The sequence below is a fragment of the Siphateles boraxobius genome, unplaced genomic scaffold (assembly GCF_051911475.1).
Source record: "Siphateles boraxobius isolate OS27281-9 unplaced genomic scaffold, OSU_SipBor_1 11, whole genome shotgun sequence".
Classification (NCBI taxonomy): domain Eukaryota; kingdom Metazoa; phylum Chordata; class Actinopteri; order Cypriniformes; family Leuciscidae; genus Siphateles; species Siphateles boraxobius.
The window spans coordinates 6,121,057-6,138,783 of NW_027508711.1; the positions used below are offsets into that span (position 1 = coordinate 6,121,057).

Genomic DNA, 17,727 nt, shown 5'->3' on the forward strand with positions numbered 1-17,727 from the left:
TTACCATATAAAGTGCAATACACCCAACACTGGCGGGTTTTAAAAAGTCAATACAAGGACAAAAGAAACACTATAATGATTTTAATATCTAATTTTTCAAATGCCTCCTCTGCACAATTAATCAACACGGTCAAGTTTTGTCAAGGCTCAGTGACTTTTACGATTGTTTTAGACATTTCATGAGCATTCCTTTTAAAATGACCAGAATTGTCCTTATATAAAATTATTAACACTTTAATTAGCACGTTTTGTTTGACGATATTATACGTTATTGCAGGTAAAATGTATTACCATATGACAGACCAATCAAAAGACTTAAACTTTACCATGGGTTGGATACAATTTAAACTAGTTAACAGCATCTGTGCCACTGCCACAGAATTTTTTATATATATATATATATATAAAATATATATATACATACACACACACACACACACACACACGTGTGTGTATTAGGGCTGTCAAATCGTGTTTGACGAAAAATTATATAATATAATTAAATAGTATATAATAATTAAATACTGTCCCTCAAAAACAAACCAAAAAAATCCACTTTAATTGAAGTCTATTAGGTAAGTTTCAACATTCACCTGAACTGTAACGGAATATTGTCAATGTATCTTTTTGTTTGTTTTCACAAAATGAAGTAGTCGTTGAAATTATCGTAATGGCACAGATGCAGTTTATAGAATTTAATAACTGGACCGGGAAAGCTTGAACTCACTAAAAAACAAAGTATAAAGCACATTTCTTTGCCACATATATGATGTTGATCATTCGTACTCAAGTAATTGTGACGGCTCTATAATTGTGACTTATGTGATCCAATACCACTGATGTATTATATTTATAATTCATAACGAATATCTATATAATAGAAAAGTAGATAATCAGCCATTTTAGTCTACCAGCAAGCCTGAATATTGATGGGCAAAACAAGATGTATAAATCAAGAATGAAATATGATGACAGAAAAAAATAACACACCAACAGCTACATTTCTTTAACAAAAATATCAGAGGCTTCCGCTCTGATGAACATTGTGACTGATATATTGTGTGAGGGTGAGAATAAACCAACAGCACAAACCACAAGGGCTACAGCAACTCTCAGAGGACATAAGTGAGCTCAGCTAATGTGATCTGACCGCTACATCCTGTTATAATGACGCACTTCCTGTGTGAGTCTCTCTTTTAAATCCCTCAAACTGCCTTCACATCTAAAATGTGTTGACAGACTTACACTAAAGTTCATAAATCTGTCTTGATTCTCCCTCTTCATTGTGTTCAGTGCAAGACTTTATGTGGCCATTGGCACAAGCATAAACTTCAACAACACGCGTTTATACTTAATAATCTGCAAACCGACCAGGCAAAAAAAAAAAAAAAGCACGATTTTCAACAAAAAAGGCATCAAATGATGCAGTGTGGGTTTGATTGAGAAGATTTGCAACTCAAAACAAGGCTGCACTGTTTGGCTAAAAGATGCTTTTTATTCATTTCCTTCAGATCATGGCGAGTTTTTCAATGGTTTCAGAAAGAATCTGTTTCCAAAGCATTCATCAATCAAGGCGAATCCCAGTTCTTAAAATTGAGGTGTCTACATAGCAGCGCTGGATATTCAGTGGCAAACAGAAATTTGCAAGGAAAGGCATCGGTTGACCTCAGATGAGTCTGTAGTGGTTTATCTCTCTAAATATTCGATGAAACTGGACTGTAGTAGTAACGCCTTTTAAACGAATGCAGTTCTGCGAACTCTTTACAGTCATGTTGATGAAGAATAGACAAATGAGACCGAGGACCTGGGCTCTTTCAAAACTAGATTAGGTCATCAAGCATTCTGCACCTCAGTCTTGCTGTTCACTGACGTCTGCATGCCCGCTGGTGGCTTGGCAAGGGCTCTTGGGTAGACTTCCATTGGTCTCAGGTAGTCTGTCAATGCCCAGGTAACCAATCAGGATATCTGCGCGTCTGTGGGACAGACTGAGGATGTCTTCGGCCAGAGACGGGACGGACGTGAAACGCACCTTATCATGGTCAAACATGTCCTTCAGATACTGCACGATCTGTTGCTGTGGAGATCAAAGGAGAACGTGAAATGAACTTCGATATAATCATGTAGGTGTTTTAGTGGATATATGAAGTCAGTTCTCAAGTTCACAAAGGTGTCCGAAACAGAGGAACCACAGGTGTAAATCAACATATTCCACTATTGACAAACAAACAATACTGAATTTATTCATGTTCAACACTATTGTTTTAGCATTTCCAACCAGACAAACTTAATCTTGTCAAATGTTTTGCATGTAAAATGTGTTTGTGTATCTGTATGTACAATAAATCACAATTGTTTTGATAATTTCTTATCGAATGCAATGACATTCAGAGATTGTTTTTTTTTTTAAGAAGAAAATAATAGTTTTAATCAGCAATGCATTAAATTGATGAAAAGTGACAAAAAAACATTTATAACGAGACAACATTTATTTATATTCATCAAAGAATACTGAATACTAAAATATATCACTGTTTGCCCAAAAATATGAAACAGCAACCTTTTTCAACAACAATAATAATCAGGAATGTTTCTTGAGCATCAAATCATCATATTAGAATGATTTCTGAAGGATCATGTGACACTGAAGACTGGAGTAATGATGCTGAAAATTCAGCTTTGATCACAGAAATAAATTACACTTTACTATATATTCACATAGAAAACACTTGTTTTAAAATTGTAAGAATATTTCACAATATTAATGCATTACATTATTTTTGATCAAATAAATTCATCTTTGTTGAGCATTAGAGACTTCTTTCTAATCCAAAGCTGCAATAAGTCTTCCCCAAGTCTCTAAATATTTCTTTGGGCCTCTATTATATTATATGTTTGACCTTCATTATTATAGGACCCAAAAGTACTCATATTGTGGTGTGTATTCAGGTTTTCATACCATGCCCCCAACATTATGAGGACATGCTATAAACATTTACATTTTTTTACATAACTTTTAATTTTTCTGTGATGGGTATGTTTAAGGTTAGGGGATAGAAAATGTAATCATCTCAGTAGGAGTGCCAACGTATGTGTGTGTTTGTATATATATAAATATATATGATTGTATGCATGTATGTGTATATACAATTACAGACAGGGTTTATGATTGTGGCGAGCAGGACAAGGCCGAGGGCCGTGAGTGATAATGAACGTCACCTGTGAGGCGCACCGGTCTCGCATCTCTCATGGAGGAGCGGAAGCATAAAAGGAGGAGCGACGGCGCTGGAGATCGAGAGAGGAACAGGCCTGATTTTATGTTGTGTTTTGTTTCTGTTTTGTGTAGCCAGCAGTCGTCCGCGAGGGGCTGCTGGCCGGATCCTTTTGTTTTGTATTTATTTTATTTTATCATTAAAAGTCTTTAATTGTTCGCCGGTTCCCGTCTCCTCCTTCCTACAACTTTGAATCTTTTTACAATAATCTGTTCAAAGACATCAGAGTGTCACAGAGATCAGATTAGCATCAGATTATGTGCTGATCTGGATTACACTTGTTCCTGGATTACTGCGAGGTTTATCTCAGGTGTAACGGAGGAGTGTGGAGGAGAACACTGAGAACGTCTTACCTTGAATATGGTGCACACCTCACTGAGGTGCTGTTGGGGGCCCAGAAACCCGAAAGCCAAAACTGGACTCACATGTTCAGAGATGGCATAGAAATGAGCAATGAAGCCGTCAGGAACCTGAGGAACAAACACAAAACAAGCAATACTATTAAAGTCAGAATCTATGAAACTCTAACTCAGTTTGTGCTACAGATATGATTCCTCAAACTAAGCAATGTAGATCAGATGTGTTTCCAGATCTGAACACAAATTGGATGTTTTGTTTTTAACACTCACCATTAGGAGTCTCCTTTTGGCTTTTAGGACAGACCAACAGGCTGTAGCCAATGCCTTATATAAACAGAGAGAGACACAGAAAGATAAAACAGAAATTAAGAAATACAAAGACACAGAAATTATAGATATAGACCTTAAAAAAACACTATGAAAAACTTTAAGGAAAACCTCCCAAAGATCTAAATGTATAGAATTTACCAATACTCTAATTGCATCTTAGTTTCAGCAAATAACCCCCTTCTTATCAAGAACCAGTGTTTGACTTTTTAGGATTCTTGGGTTGCTATATGGTTCCAATTAAAACAGAGTTATTATAGGTTGTCCGTATAAGCCTATTGTTTTCTGGGTTCTGTAAAGCACCAAAACATAGATTGTTCTGAAGACTACTAGAGAACTAGAGAATGAAAACTTCTCTTTTTATCCCATGATCCTTTTTTGGCTTGAAACAAAACCATTATTTTCAATCGTGTAGATCCAATATGTTTGGACTCGAGCTGCAATGTTTTCGTACCGTCTCCTTGAAACTATCCGAGAGCCATCGGTTCCTCAGAACCGCGACCACAGAAGACGGAGGACTTTCCAGATCTTCAAACGCATCCATCAGGATAAAGTCCAGCACAATGTCAAAGAAGTTCATACAGACCACCTAGAGCACAATCAAAGGTCAGAATTCTGTAAGTCTAAACAAAGAGTCAGGAAGTCAAGTTATTTTAGTATCATTTATTTAATATTGTAGTATTTATTTATATTTAGAATTAGCTTTTATTTTTATATTACTGTTTGTTTTGGTAGTTTTGTTATGCATTTTTGGAAATAAGAAAACTTATTTTAGTACTAAATGTTTTTTTTAAGTTTGTCATCTAATATTTCTTTGTATTTTATTTCAATTACTGAAAATATTTGTTTTAAATGGTTTAGGTTTTAGTTAACAAAAACAACACTGGGATAGACAAGAATACCTGCAATAACTGCTGGAAATCCGACTTAAACACACAGGATGTTGTTTAGCCAATGGAAATGGACGAAAAAGAAGGAACGACAGAAAGACAGACAGATAAATAGAAGAAAATAAGACACACCCCTCGTCCGTCCAGCTCCATCTTGGTGACTGGCCACGTCTCTTCTCTCTGCGTGTACTGCAACATTTCATCATAACTCTCCAGAAACCCCTTTGGACTCTAAACATTCAAAAACATTCAAGAGCAGATGATGAAACCTTAATTTCAAATAAAGAAATCCAGACATAAAATTTGAAAATTACTTCATTAATTACAATCTCTTAATTTTTCATTGAAGTGTAGTAACTTTATCCACTTCTGAAACAACTTTTCTTTCCAGTAATTGGTTAATAATAATAATTATAACCAATAATATAACATCATACTTCTCATGAATAATATAGATGCATTATTACATACTTAAATTATTAACCACTGTATACTCAGTTTCATTAAAAAATGTCACATTACAGTTAAAGGGAGCCTCTTATGCCCTTTTACAAAGTGTTGATTTTGTTTTTGGGCTCTACTAGAACGCTTTATTTAGTTCCTGTCCTTATGAAGCCCCTCCTTCTGAAAAGCACAGTGTGCTCTGATTGGTCGGCTGGAGAAGTGTGCTGTGATTGGTCAAGCGTTTCGAGTGTGTTTGGAAAATGCCCTGCCCCCTTACCATAACCGCCAATATCAACACACTACTAACTAACTAAACCAGGCCCCGCCCCTTTATTCTGCTTATTAATTATTTAAAATGACGAATATTGTAACATGGTCATTCCCTGGAAGAAAGCTCAAGACTACACTGTTTCAGGGAGTTCAGAAACACTGACACTGATATAGTGAATAACTCCCGCTGGAGGGACTTTGTAACTTTGCAGAGCTATCAGGATGTGAAGAGAGTTTCAACCAGTATAACAAAAAATTGTTTATGAAAAGCATTGTCTAGCCTAGCTTTAAGTTTAATTAATCTGAATCAGAATTCTTTTTTAAAAACATTTTTTAAAGCACCTTGTTGGCTTTGGCCAGGAGTCCAGATATCATCCGCTTCCCTGTTTCCATGAAGAACATTCTGTGTCTCTCATCCAACAGTAGCACCTACAGATACAACAAACACACACAGATCTCACCAACAGCCCGTTCCCGTGTGTGTGTGTGATCATGTGTGTGTGCGCTGACCTGGAAGGCCTGTCGAACGCAGTGCAATTTGGCAAGGAAGTCCTGATCGCTGTAACACTCCAGAAGTTCCGTTCTGTAAAACAGAGGAACAAAAATGACAGAGTGAGTGTTCCCATCAGCCCTTGCTCCCTGAGCGAACATAGAAATCCTCAAATCCCAGAGGAGAATGTGTGAGGGGAACATCTGTACAATACGTGCAGTAGCACATTTGCTCCAATCTAATTTTAGAATGAATGCAAATGGAGTGCTGGGTTTAGGATATTAATATTCATTGTTTTATTCATTCATTAGCATGTATTGTGAAGGGCAGCAATTTATTTCATTAACAGAAACTGGGAGTATTGATATATATAAAATGATTTATTAACAGCTCATTTTGTGACTTTTCAAGATTCAACATTTTCAACAGTTACTGAGGGAGGAAAAGTCAATCAAAAGTTTTAAGTCAAGTCAAATGTATTTCTTTAGCTTATTTTTTTTTACAATACACATTGTTTCAAATCAGCTTTACAGAAAATCATGATGTTAATGTTTATATCTTAATATCTTCATACCTTTAGTCAATTAGAGTTGGGTGATAAAACAGTTACATTTTGCTACGATACAAGCAAATGAGATTTGACACATAGCATATATTGATTTAGGCGAGTATACTGTATTGATTTACGCGAGTATACATGTAGATAAAGTTTTAACATATATATCCTACTTCATATAAAGAGCTGGGCGATGATACAGTTACATTTTGCAATAAAAATCAAGCAGTTGAGATTTGCTATATAGTATATATATGGCTTTACATGGTTTACTGTATGTACACAGATAAAGTGGGATATAATATATATCCAATCCAACTTAATATATTTTAGGGTTCACGATGCCAGTATGTAGTATTTATGTTGTTAATATGCAGTGTGTAGTATACACTACCTCAGTGATCTGCAGGTCACATTTCCATCTCTCACTAAACTTAATGCTTCTTCGTACAGAGCTGCTGGCTTCAGCGAATGATACGTGTCCTCTAGTGAGAACGTCTCAAACAACTATAGAGACAAAGAAGGAAGTGACATCATATACATGCTGGAGAACTTGCACGTGTCTGTTAACACCCATGTGTGTGTGTGTGTCCTGACCTCAGCGGCAGAAAAAAACGAGTCGTCCGACGTGACTGTCGTGGCATCGTCGTCTCGGATCGGATGGGAGCTTCCCACTGTGGGCAGAATCAGCGTTCCTTCACTCTCTGCACACAAACTACTTTGTTAAGTAAGCTACAATCAGCACACAGGGGACATAAAGCAGGGTTGCCAACTTTTGTTGCCAGACTGGAGTGAGATTTGATGACTGAATTAAACACATTGCTCAATTATGATCCAATAATTTAATTTCTAATTTCATCTTAATACTGTAAATCATCCATACGTTGGATAATGGCTACCGTCAACTATCTGGTTACCAACATTCTTCAAAATATCTTCTTTATTGAAACTCATACAGGTTTGGAACATTATAAGGGTGAGTTAAATGATTAGCATTAGTAAACACAACTACAAATACAACTTTAGATTTTAAAAATGTAGTAGTAAATGCTGAGGTCAACATTGACTAATATTATTAAATGCTGTAGAAGTGTTTTTCATTGTTTGTTCATGTTAACAAATGAAACCTTATTGTAAAGTGTTACCTGTGTTACAACATACAACTTGTTTGTCCACAGTTTTTAAAATCACTACACGAATTACAGGTAAAAAATGAATCTTTATTAAGATTATAGTTAAAAATTATTTCTTGAGTATATTTTGTTACATCAATATGCATATTTTAGTCTTAATTCCTGCATCTATTTCTCTTTGCAATACAAACGCACAGTAAAGAGCTCTATATTGATCACAACGCAAAGTGCGGGAAGCAATCTGATCCTGATGCTTCATACCAGTTCAATCTATTAAAAAAATGTTTTGAACAAATCAAGTCCCACGCTGGTGTGAAAATCCTACGAGCAGATTTATTTTCAGGTGTTTTTTTATTTGTTGTAAGAGCATTAGACAAAAGATATTTGGCAACCCTGTATGTGTTTGTGCGCGTCTGACCCAGATCAGCGAGCAGGCTGTCAGGTGGGATGGTGCTGCCGAAATCTTCCTGTAGATGATAGGCTCGGTGCAGCAGAGATTCCAGCTTCTCCGCAAACTCGTGATTATGAAGTTCAGGCTGAAAATCAAATTGCAGTTGTACAGGAATCACACAGTGAAGAAGAGCGTGAGATGAACACATGATTGTTGATATTTTACTTAGTAGCTCCTTATGTAGTTATGTTTATGAAATTTACCGAATGACGCTCAACGAGTTCTGACCCTTGTGGGGCGAGACTGCTGGAGCCAGATGCACCGGAGGGATCTCTGTGTCTGATGTTTAAAGCCAGTTCCCACTTCCGAAGGGCTTCCTCAAAAAGCTCCATACCTGCAGGAGGAAGAGACGAAAGAAGACCACCATCAGCTGCACACATCTCTACACCTAAAGAAGTCTCTTCTGCTCACCAAGGCTGCATTTATTTGATCAAAGATACGGTAATATTGTGAAATATTACTATACAATTTTTTTTTTACAAATATTCATTAATTTTGAACAAGTGTTTTCTATGTGAATATATGTTAAAATGTAATTTATTCCTGTGATCAAAGCTGAATTTTCATCATCATTACTCCAGTCTTCAGTGTCACATGATCCTTCAGAAATCATTCTAATGTGATGATTTGCTGCTCAAGAAACATTTCTGATTATTATCAATGTTAAAAACAGTTGTGCTGCTTCATATTTTTATGAAATTTTTATAATTTGAAATAGAAATATTTTGCAACATTATAAATGTCTTTATTCTTACTTTAAATCAATTGAATGCGTACTTGCTGAATAAAAGTATTAATTTCTAAAAAACAAAACAAAAAAACACAATAAATAAATAAATTGATTTAAAAAAATAAAATCGCACTGACCCCAAACTTTTGATTGATTAACACTTAAAAGTCTCTGAATGTCATTGCATTAGATAAGAATGAAAAGTGTTATTCTAAAGAAAGATGCACAAAAACATTTTACAAGCAAAATGTTAACATAATATTTAGTTATACTACATTACCCATGAGATACAGGTTCTCAGCATTGGCATCCTCTCCGACTCCCGCCTCCTCCGCCACAGGCTCCGCCTCCCACGGCATCCCAGTGTTCACTGATGGGTTGGGAGAGGAGGGGACTCGCATCTGAGGCAGATTCAAACCAAACGGTTAAAAAGCCTTTCAACAGAAGTTTTGTTGACAAATAAACAGGTAGACAATGCTTGTGTTGGTGAGGTTTACGCACAGAGGCGATGCTGTGTGAAGAGCTCGAGTGTTTGCTTTGTGCGAGAGATGAGACGCCGCTGAGCGTGTCATTACTGCGGGTGCTGGGACTCATCATCTGCCGACCCGGAGCCGGACCTGAAAACAGATGATGAACATATGTAAACAAAAAGAAAAAAATAATCAAGTTTTTTTGTATATAGCATTTTACAGGTGACCATGAAAAATGGAATTTATTTTTTCTTTTAAAATAAAAGATTTAGTAAACAATCATACTCTCACATTCACTCAAAGTAGCCTGATAAAAATGGTCACAAAAAATAATTCACGACTGTTTGAAATCCTGACTAAAATGTATATATTAGGGTTGTCAAGCGATTACATTTTTTTATCTAATTAATTACACGATGTGCCGTTTAATTGCACATCAAATTTGGCTGAGAAATTAACCCCCAAAAAAAGATAATTTAAAGTTATTATTGTGTTAAATGAGAAAAGCATACATTACAAAAATGACTTAGTAAATTAGCAACATAAGAATTTATTATTCAACAAACTTTTAGTCTACAACAGCCATGATTTTTTTTTTCAGCTGCTGCATCTTAATTGGTATATACTCTAATATATATATATATATATATATATATATATACATACTATATTTTATACTAGTATTATACTAAGTAATACTCTAATTAAGAAACTAAAACTGCCAGTAGGTGGCAGTAAATGTTTAAATGAGTAAATCTTTGAGCACTTCATTCATCCTCACCTCTCTTGAGCGATGCCGGCCGGCTGGTTCGGAGCAGCTGATCTGGGATGCCCACTGGTTTCTGTGCTTCTTTACCGACCACCTGTTTCCTCTTCCTGCCCCGTCTCTTTAACTGATGTGCGGTCAGTGCCAGAGCGACGCTGCCCAGCGCAGTCGCGAACAGAACCTTCTTCAGATTAGGGCTCAACTTCAGCTGAGAGAATATAGACTGAGGGAAACACAGAGAGATTGAGTCAGGAATTAGAGATACCAGAATGGGAAAAGGCAAAAGGTGGAAAGAAAACAAGAAACAGTTATTGGCTGTTTTCGCTTTGCATTCATTATTTAAAAAAATAAAAAAAACTACTCAAAATTACTGAAAACATCAACAAACTGCAAGAGTTTTGTTGCATTCTAAAGCAGATTAATGATTAATCCATTTAATCTAAACGTTTCTCAGCCAGGGGAAAGGGAATGACAATGCAAGAATAACTGCATAAATAAATCTTTTTATTTTAACCGTTTCATTAAGTGTAAAAACATGTAAAAATCAGTGTTATTATTGTTAACTAAAACTATTTTTGGTAAATCTGAAATAAAATAAGATATAACTATTAGATTTAAAATCTTAAACTTAAAAACCTAAATTAAACTAAATTTCTAAATGCAAATTAGAAACATTGCCTGGGCAATTAACTGAAATAAGTTGAAGGTTGAAGTACTAAAATCACACACACAAAAAACATAAAACTGAAATAAAAAGAAATGAATAATAGCTGAATAAAAAGAAATTTAAAAGCAAAAACTAATAAAAATGACAAAAACAAAAATTATTAAAACGTAAACTGAAAATATTTTCAATTTTTAAAAATAATATTATTGTAATATCTTTAACCCATATTTTTGAATGTACTAAATATGGTAGTGCTATCAATATTATCATGTTTTACATGCTTTATTTTATGTCATCAGAGCGGCAAAACTTATATAAATTGGAAGACCACAGTGGCATCAGCGTGTATATAGAGTAGTAGTGTATGTATTGAGCAGCTGTGTGGCTATATGATCAGATAAACAGAGGCATGTTCTGCTGTGTACCTGTCCAAAGGTGGAATACAGGAACACGGGTATCTCAGCCACGGTCATAGCCAAGGCCTGCATGATGGACATGCCCTCTGCACTTCTGAATGACATCTCAGCTCCTGCACACGCGTTCACATCCGACTCGCTCCCAGCAGGAACTCAGTTCTGGCCTCTAGGCTGGTCGTGATACTGACTGGAGATCAGCGGGACTCATCCACAAACAGAGCTTGGAATTATACGTCGCAGTGTTGCAGCGTTACACATTTTCATTGCCTTGGAGACCAAAACACATCAGATCATTATAGTGGTTTAGATTAGAAGCTTTGCTTATATAAACAGACTGAAACACGCCTTATACAAAATATGTGTCAATACTGGCACAATGAAATGAAAGTTAGATAGAAACCTCATAATATGACATTCTCACGCTACAATAAAAAAAAAAAACTATAAATATCTTATATAATAATCTGTCTCTATATAATAGGGTGAATCCAACAAAAATGGTCAGGACATGACCGGGTCATATACACTAGAAAGGAAGAAATTGTATTTTTGCATTTAGAAAATTAAGCCTATTTCTATATAAAAGATTTCTGCATTATTTAGAAAATATATGATTACTCATTTTCATTACTATAAAATGGGTGGACAGACAGAGAGATAGATAGATAGATAGATAGATAGATAGATAGATAGATAGATAGATAGATAGATAGATTAGAATTTAAAATAAAGAACAGATTCAGAAATACATTAATTACAGACACATTTATGCAGCAAGTATAAGCAAATCACACACCCCTTCATCTGCCATGTGTGACAGTTCAAGACATAATTCTATGAATCATAACAAATTCTGCTGCTGCAGAATAAAAGTGGTTTTTGACGAATATAAAGGTATATGATGAGAAACAAACAAACAGCCCTGCAACTACATCATATATCAATATCAGGAGTCACTGGCAACTACAAAATCACAGACAGGTAAAAACTTGTTTATTTTAAGGTAATTAATTCCATTATTATTTGCTGATTTGATCATTCTTACTGTATTTATACTGATTCATATATAAACTGACCATCTATGTGTCCATGTCCTTAGACACCAGCAGCACATTAGCTTAGCTCAACACTCATACACTAGGCTCTTTTAGGACAGTGTCTAAGTCATATAAACATTAATACATGCTTAAAGCATAGATAAGATCAGACACATAATAGCAGATTTATTGCAATATTAAAAGTGAAATACTGAAAAGCAGCCCACACTCACTTTCTCCTGGTTTGGAAGGACATTTTCATTCCGCATTGCACACACTAACCTATGATTTCCTGGTGGGCGGGGCAGAGATTTGAGCGACAGCGGAAAAACGTATAACGGATTTAGATGGTTCACTGATAACCAATCGGGAAAGAGGAGGCAGGAACGCAAAGCGTTGATTATCCAATGACATCAACAGTCGCGACGCGACTCTTGCTCTCCAGCTTTATTCTATTAAACCGACATCTGACTGTACTGTACCGAGCACATAATAATAATAATAATAATAATAATAATAATAATAATAATAATAATAATAATAATAATAATAATAATAATAATAATAATAATAATAATAATAATAATAATAATAATTTATTGACAATATAACAAATAATACTTTATTGACAATATAAAACAATATTAGGATTACGATGAATATACATTGTATGATAAAATATGTAAGTACCTACTTGGTCCACAGTCATGGGAATGACACAAAATGACAAAACGACATTTTATTAATCTTACTTACAGTAGTACCAATACCCATAGTAATACAGTATTTTATCAGTTACCATGAAAAGGGGAATATGATATAATAAATTGAAAACGGTGATTTTTTTATTCTAAAATTTGAGATATTTACCATGTCATTTAAATGTAATGTCTCGTTTAAAATAAAAAATAAAAAATTAAGTCATATACCCTATATTATTATTATTGTTACAGTATCACCACATTCACAAGCGGAACTAAAGTTACAACAGCGTTTCCCTGTGGGAACGTAAATATCAGCGTGCAAAGGAAAAAATGTGAGAAGGCTAATCTTACAGCTAATTATGTGGTTATTTATTCTTTTCAAGCTCTCCATATATTGATTACCGATTACATTTAAGGCACATAAAACCATTAACGTTATATAAGGGGCTGCATGTTTATTGCTTATTGTTGATTATTGGTGTCTTTATTTATTTGCCGTTCGGTTGTGATGTTTATCATGATGTCAGCAGGTTTCTTACAGTAGATATTAATAAAGGGTTATTGATCGCATCAAGTTATTATAGTACTGAGCATACTGTCATTGAATTATTGATTGAATTAGAGTAATTTTCCTTCCATGCTTTCTCAGGAAAATGGGTGTTTCCTCCCTAGTTGAGCACCTGGGTTGGAGCTTCAGCCTCAAACGGAAATGAAATCCGTGGTATTGCTTTCATATCCCATAGTATGACTGGGAAATGTGTCATAAAATAGTTAATTATTGACTCTGTCTGAATGAAGCTCACGTGTCTCTCTCTCGCGTCCTTCATCCCTCAGAGGTTTCATTGGATCTGCCTCCTCCTCCTCTCGGTGTGTCTGCTGCTATGGTACAATCATGTGATGAGGACTGGGCTTGCTATGAAAACAGGTCTTCGTGGTTACGTGAGGGTTCATCCCAACACTCGCTCACCTTCGTATGTAAGTTGCGTTCCACCTTTGAGCCGTTATACAATTTAGTTACAAACTATACGCATGCTGTTGCTCATATAATGCATTTTTTTAACACTTTGTATCCGCATTCAGTTGCTGGACTTCCGCTGTGGCCGCTGTGCCGTGGTGTCCAGTTCTGGGCAGATGCTGGGCGGTGGACGGGGTCAAGAGGTCGACCAGCAGGACTGTGTGATCCGGATGAACGCAGCGCCCACCGTGGGCTACGAGGCTGATGTGGGGAACAGAACCAGTCTGCGTGTCGTCTCACACACCAGCGTGCCTCACCTGCTACGTCAGCAGGGATATTTCTTTGGGCGAGAGGCGGAAACTAGATACGTCATTTGGGGCCCTGAGAAAAACATGAGGCAGGATGGAAAGGGGAAAATCTTCAATGCATTAGTGATGCTGGCCAAGAAGCATCCACATACACACATCTACACCGTCACCAGAGAAAAGGTTCAGGACTGTGATGGCGTGTTTCAAAACGAAACAGGCAAAAACAGGTCAGTTTCCCCCCTATTATATCATGTGAAAAAGTCATTGGATTATCATATTATTAAATGATGTGATCTCTTTGTCTCTCTCAGGATGAAATCGGGGGCATTTCTCAGTACAGGGTTTTTTACCATGATTTTGGCTCTCGAGGTGTGTGACACTGTTCTGGTTTACGGAATGATCGACGGCTCTTACTGCAGGTGAGTTCACTTGTTTGAGTTTCATTGTTAGGAAAATCAACTAAATTAAAATAAAAGATCAATGGGTTGATAAGGTGATGTAGTTACATAATAATAAACTACATGTATTTACTTTAAAGTTACGGTTATGGTTAGGGTTTGGTTTAGGGTTAGTTACTTGAAGTGAACATTAATTTAATCAATTATCATATATAAATAGTGTATATAAATAGGCACAATTATTTAAAATTGATAAATTATTATTAAAAAAACAATAATAATTAAATTAATATAATGAGTCATATTAAAGAGAATCGTGTGACACTGAAGACTGGCGTAATGATGCTGAAAATTCAGCTTTGCTCACAGGAATAAATGACATTTTAAAATATATTCACATAGAAAACAGCTATTTTAAATTGTAATAATATTTCACAATCTTACTGATTGACATGGACATCCTGTGGGCTTGAATAGGACCATGTCAGCAAAATTTCTAAGCTTTCCTGCATTCGTGCAGGTCTCTTTTTTAAAATATTTCTCATCATAATGCAGTCCACTAACTTCTCTGCTTTGGCTTGATTATAGTCTCGCCAACCACTCGTTCGTGCCGTACCACTACTACGAGCCGTCCCGTGTGGACGAGTGCCGCATGTACCGCTCTCATGAACACGCCAAGAGGGGCGGCCATCGCTTCATCACGGAGAAACTCATTTACAGCCGCTGGGCGTCTCAGGGGAAACTGCGCTTCGTTTACCCACACTGGTCTCCATAGTAACATCAGCAATAGTCTATGGTTTCAACCGAGTCTGGCTTTGTGTAAAGATGTAGGTCAGTCTTCAGCAATCGTTTCTCCTCGCAGTGCAAGTTTATCCTCGGATCAGAAACCACTGTGGTGCCAAATAGGTTTGGCTTTTAAATCGTGCTGCTCTGCCTTTGTTTTATATGGTACGATTTTATTTCTTTAGTTTTAAGCTTCATTCTTCATCATAATCTTAATAATGGGCCTTTTGCATTTTAATATCATATTGAGAGTGTCCTTTTTTCTTTCTTTTATGTTAGTCTGATCTCTGCTAAACTGAACTGGTTGAACTGGATCAGGATCTGAATTCAGGATTAGGGATATTCATGATGGTAGTCAAATAACATTTACTTCACATATTTCCTCTTCTATCGAACAGAAATAATTGAAATGTCTTTCTCTCAAATGAATCAAGAGAGCTGGACTGTTTATTCATAGCGATGATCTTATTTGCAGAATCATGCCCTTTATTCATGCATTGATTCAGAGATTACTAAATCCTTTATGCCAGTCATTTATAAATGTATCCATTTATTAGTAAGCGTCTTGCACAACACTGGCACCAATGTTTTTATTATTAACACTGTGATTTGCTAATATTTCTTAGCAAAAAAATGTTTTTCAGCACACATTTTCATCTCCTCAACAAAAGGTTCATTCTGTGTCAAATCAACCAAGTAGAGCAGGGTCAAAATGAGATTTGGAGCCAAATTACAACGGGGTAAAAATGATTTTAGAAGGACAGCAGCATCATTATTTTAGTTTTACACAGAGAATGGTAGGTCTATTAGTAAAATCTGTTGACTTTAGCAATCTTTGTTGCATTATATACCAACGGTGACTGTTCAAAAATGGGTTAAAAGGCAGTTTTCACATTTTTTCACCAAAGTTTGCATACCCGTAACTCAAGAAGTATTAAAGATGTCTTAATATCCTTTTAGAATCTGGTTCTTAACAAACTTTTCTTTTGGTATCTTTATTTTTGAAATCCCTTTATGGTTTAATTCCTTTAATATATTAAGATTTTGGGATCTCAATATGGCTCCAAGAATAAGTTGAAAATCTAAAAGAATACTTTTTGAGTTACCGGCATGCAAACTTTGGAAAAAGGTTATTTATGGGACTCAGGCCGGTATGTTCTATGCAATTGTTTTGATAAAGGAAAACAAGACATATTTCCATTATCAAAATAATATCTCAATATCTCCCTTCAATGACCCCCCTTCACAAAATATTGGATTACTCAATAAATATTCATCCAATCCATGCCATTTAATATTTGGGCTTTCTTCGTCGTTTATGTATGTCTTTCACCAGAAAAAAAGAAGAAAATCAGTCTTGCTTTCATTGCACTTTATTATTATTATTGTGTGTGTGTGTGTGTGTGTGTGTGTGTGTGTGTGTGTGTGTGTGTGTGTGTGTGTGTGTGTGTGTGTGTGTGTGTGTGTGTGTGTGTGTGTGTGTGTGTGTGTGTGTGTGTGTGTGTCTGTGTTTGTTCAACCATTAAAATATAGATTTTGTCCTGAACATCGTCTGCTATGTACTGTTATGTTCATATCTGTGTGCATAAATACTGTCTGCAAATTATTTCGACTATTTTATCATTTCCCACAATCACAACCTAACCCGAGAATTGACATCTCTATTTTTACTTGAGAATTTTCAGTAAAGCTGAAAGAAAATGTTACCATGCTTTTATGATTATATAAGTTTATTTTTGTATTTAGTCCAGGTTGAAAGGTGCAAAATGTTACTACGGATCCACATGGTACTATCTTCAATAATCTAATATTGCATGTATGGGTTTTCTCTCTTATCAATGTTTATCTATTACATGTTTTAACCAGAGGGAATGTAACTGTATGGTTTGTAAATTGATATATAACAAGGTGACGTAATGAATTCATATCATAAGATGATATTCAGTCGTGTATTTGGTTTTACGGTGTCATCTTTTTTATACTACTCTGAATTTAATGCATAGCCTAATATGAGTTATGTGCTTTCAGTAAACATCTAAAATGACTTTGTTTAAAAATAATAATAAAGTGTTTTTAAATTTAAGAGATTCTTACAGTGTTTCCAACCGTTTATATGTGATTCAGCTAAAGTCATTCTGTGAGGACACTTGAGGTCTTGATTTATATCTTACATTTGCATTTATTAAACCAAGAATCGTGATCTAATGTGCATGTGGTTTGTATTGCCTTATTTATTTTGTTTTTTATTTATGAATTATTTTTAAATGTTCAAGAAATTCATAGTTTAGCCTGTTACTCTAGCCT

General features: G+C 35.5%; 2 protein-coding genes across 3 annotated transcripts; one reads left to right on the forward strand and one right to left on the reverse strand.

Annotated features, from left to right (window-relative positions):
• Positions 1 to 1,475: 1,475 nt before the first annotated feature.
• miga2 (mitoguardin 2) lies at positions 1,476 to 12,593 on the reverse strand. 2 transcript variants are annotated; one of them, XM_077194529.1, is made up of 16 exons: positions 12,509 to 12,593; positions 11,248 to 11,505; positions 10,171 to 10,378; positions 9,421 to 9,536; positions 9,200 to 9,320; positions 8,393 to 8,523; positions 8,157 to 8,274; positions 7,203 to 7,279; positions 7,000 to 7,112; positions 6,070 to 6,142; positions 5,902 to 5,988; positions 4,978 to 5,076; positions 4,410 to 4,544; positions 3,899 to 3,952; positions 3,623 to 3,739; positions 1,476 to 2,074 (listed from the first exon to the last, which is right to left on the reverse strand). In XM_077194529.1, exons 2-16 carry the CDS (start codon positions 11,341 to 11,343, stop codon positions 1,850 to 1,852), a joined length of 1,770 nt encoding a protein of 589 aa, XP_077050644.1. In that variant the 5' UTR covers positions 11,344 to 11,505; positions 12,509 to 12,593; the 3' UTR covers positions 1,476 to 1,849. The 2 variants fall into 2 exon arrangements, with proteins under 2 accessions (XP_077050644.1, XP_077050635.1); XM_077194520.1 differs by having other exon boundaries at positions 7,203 to 7,309.
• A 663-nt stretch (positions 12,594 to 13,256) lies between these two features.
• On the forward strand, positions 13,257 to 17,628 carry st6galnac4 (ST6 (alpha-N-acetyl-neuraminyl-2,3-beta-galactosyl-1,3)-N-acetylgalactosaminide alpha-2,6-sialyltransferase 4). Its single transcript, XM_077194604.1, has 6 exons — positions 13,257 to 13,311; positions 13,629 to 13,700; positions 13,814 to 13,954; positions 14,060 to 14,469; positions 14,554 to 14,661; positions 15,229 to 17,628. Exons 2-6 carry the CDS (start codon positions 13,689 to 13,691, stop codon positions 15,413 to 15,415), a joined length of 858 nt encoding a protein of 285 aa, XP_077050719.1. The 5' UTR covers positions 13,257 to 13,311; positions 13,629 to 13,688; the 3' UTR covers positions 15,416 to 17,628.
• The last annotated feature ends 99 nt before the right edge of the window (positions 17,629 to 17,727 follow it).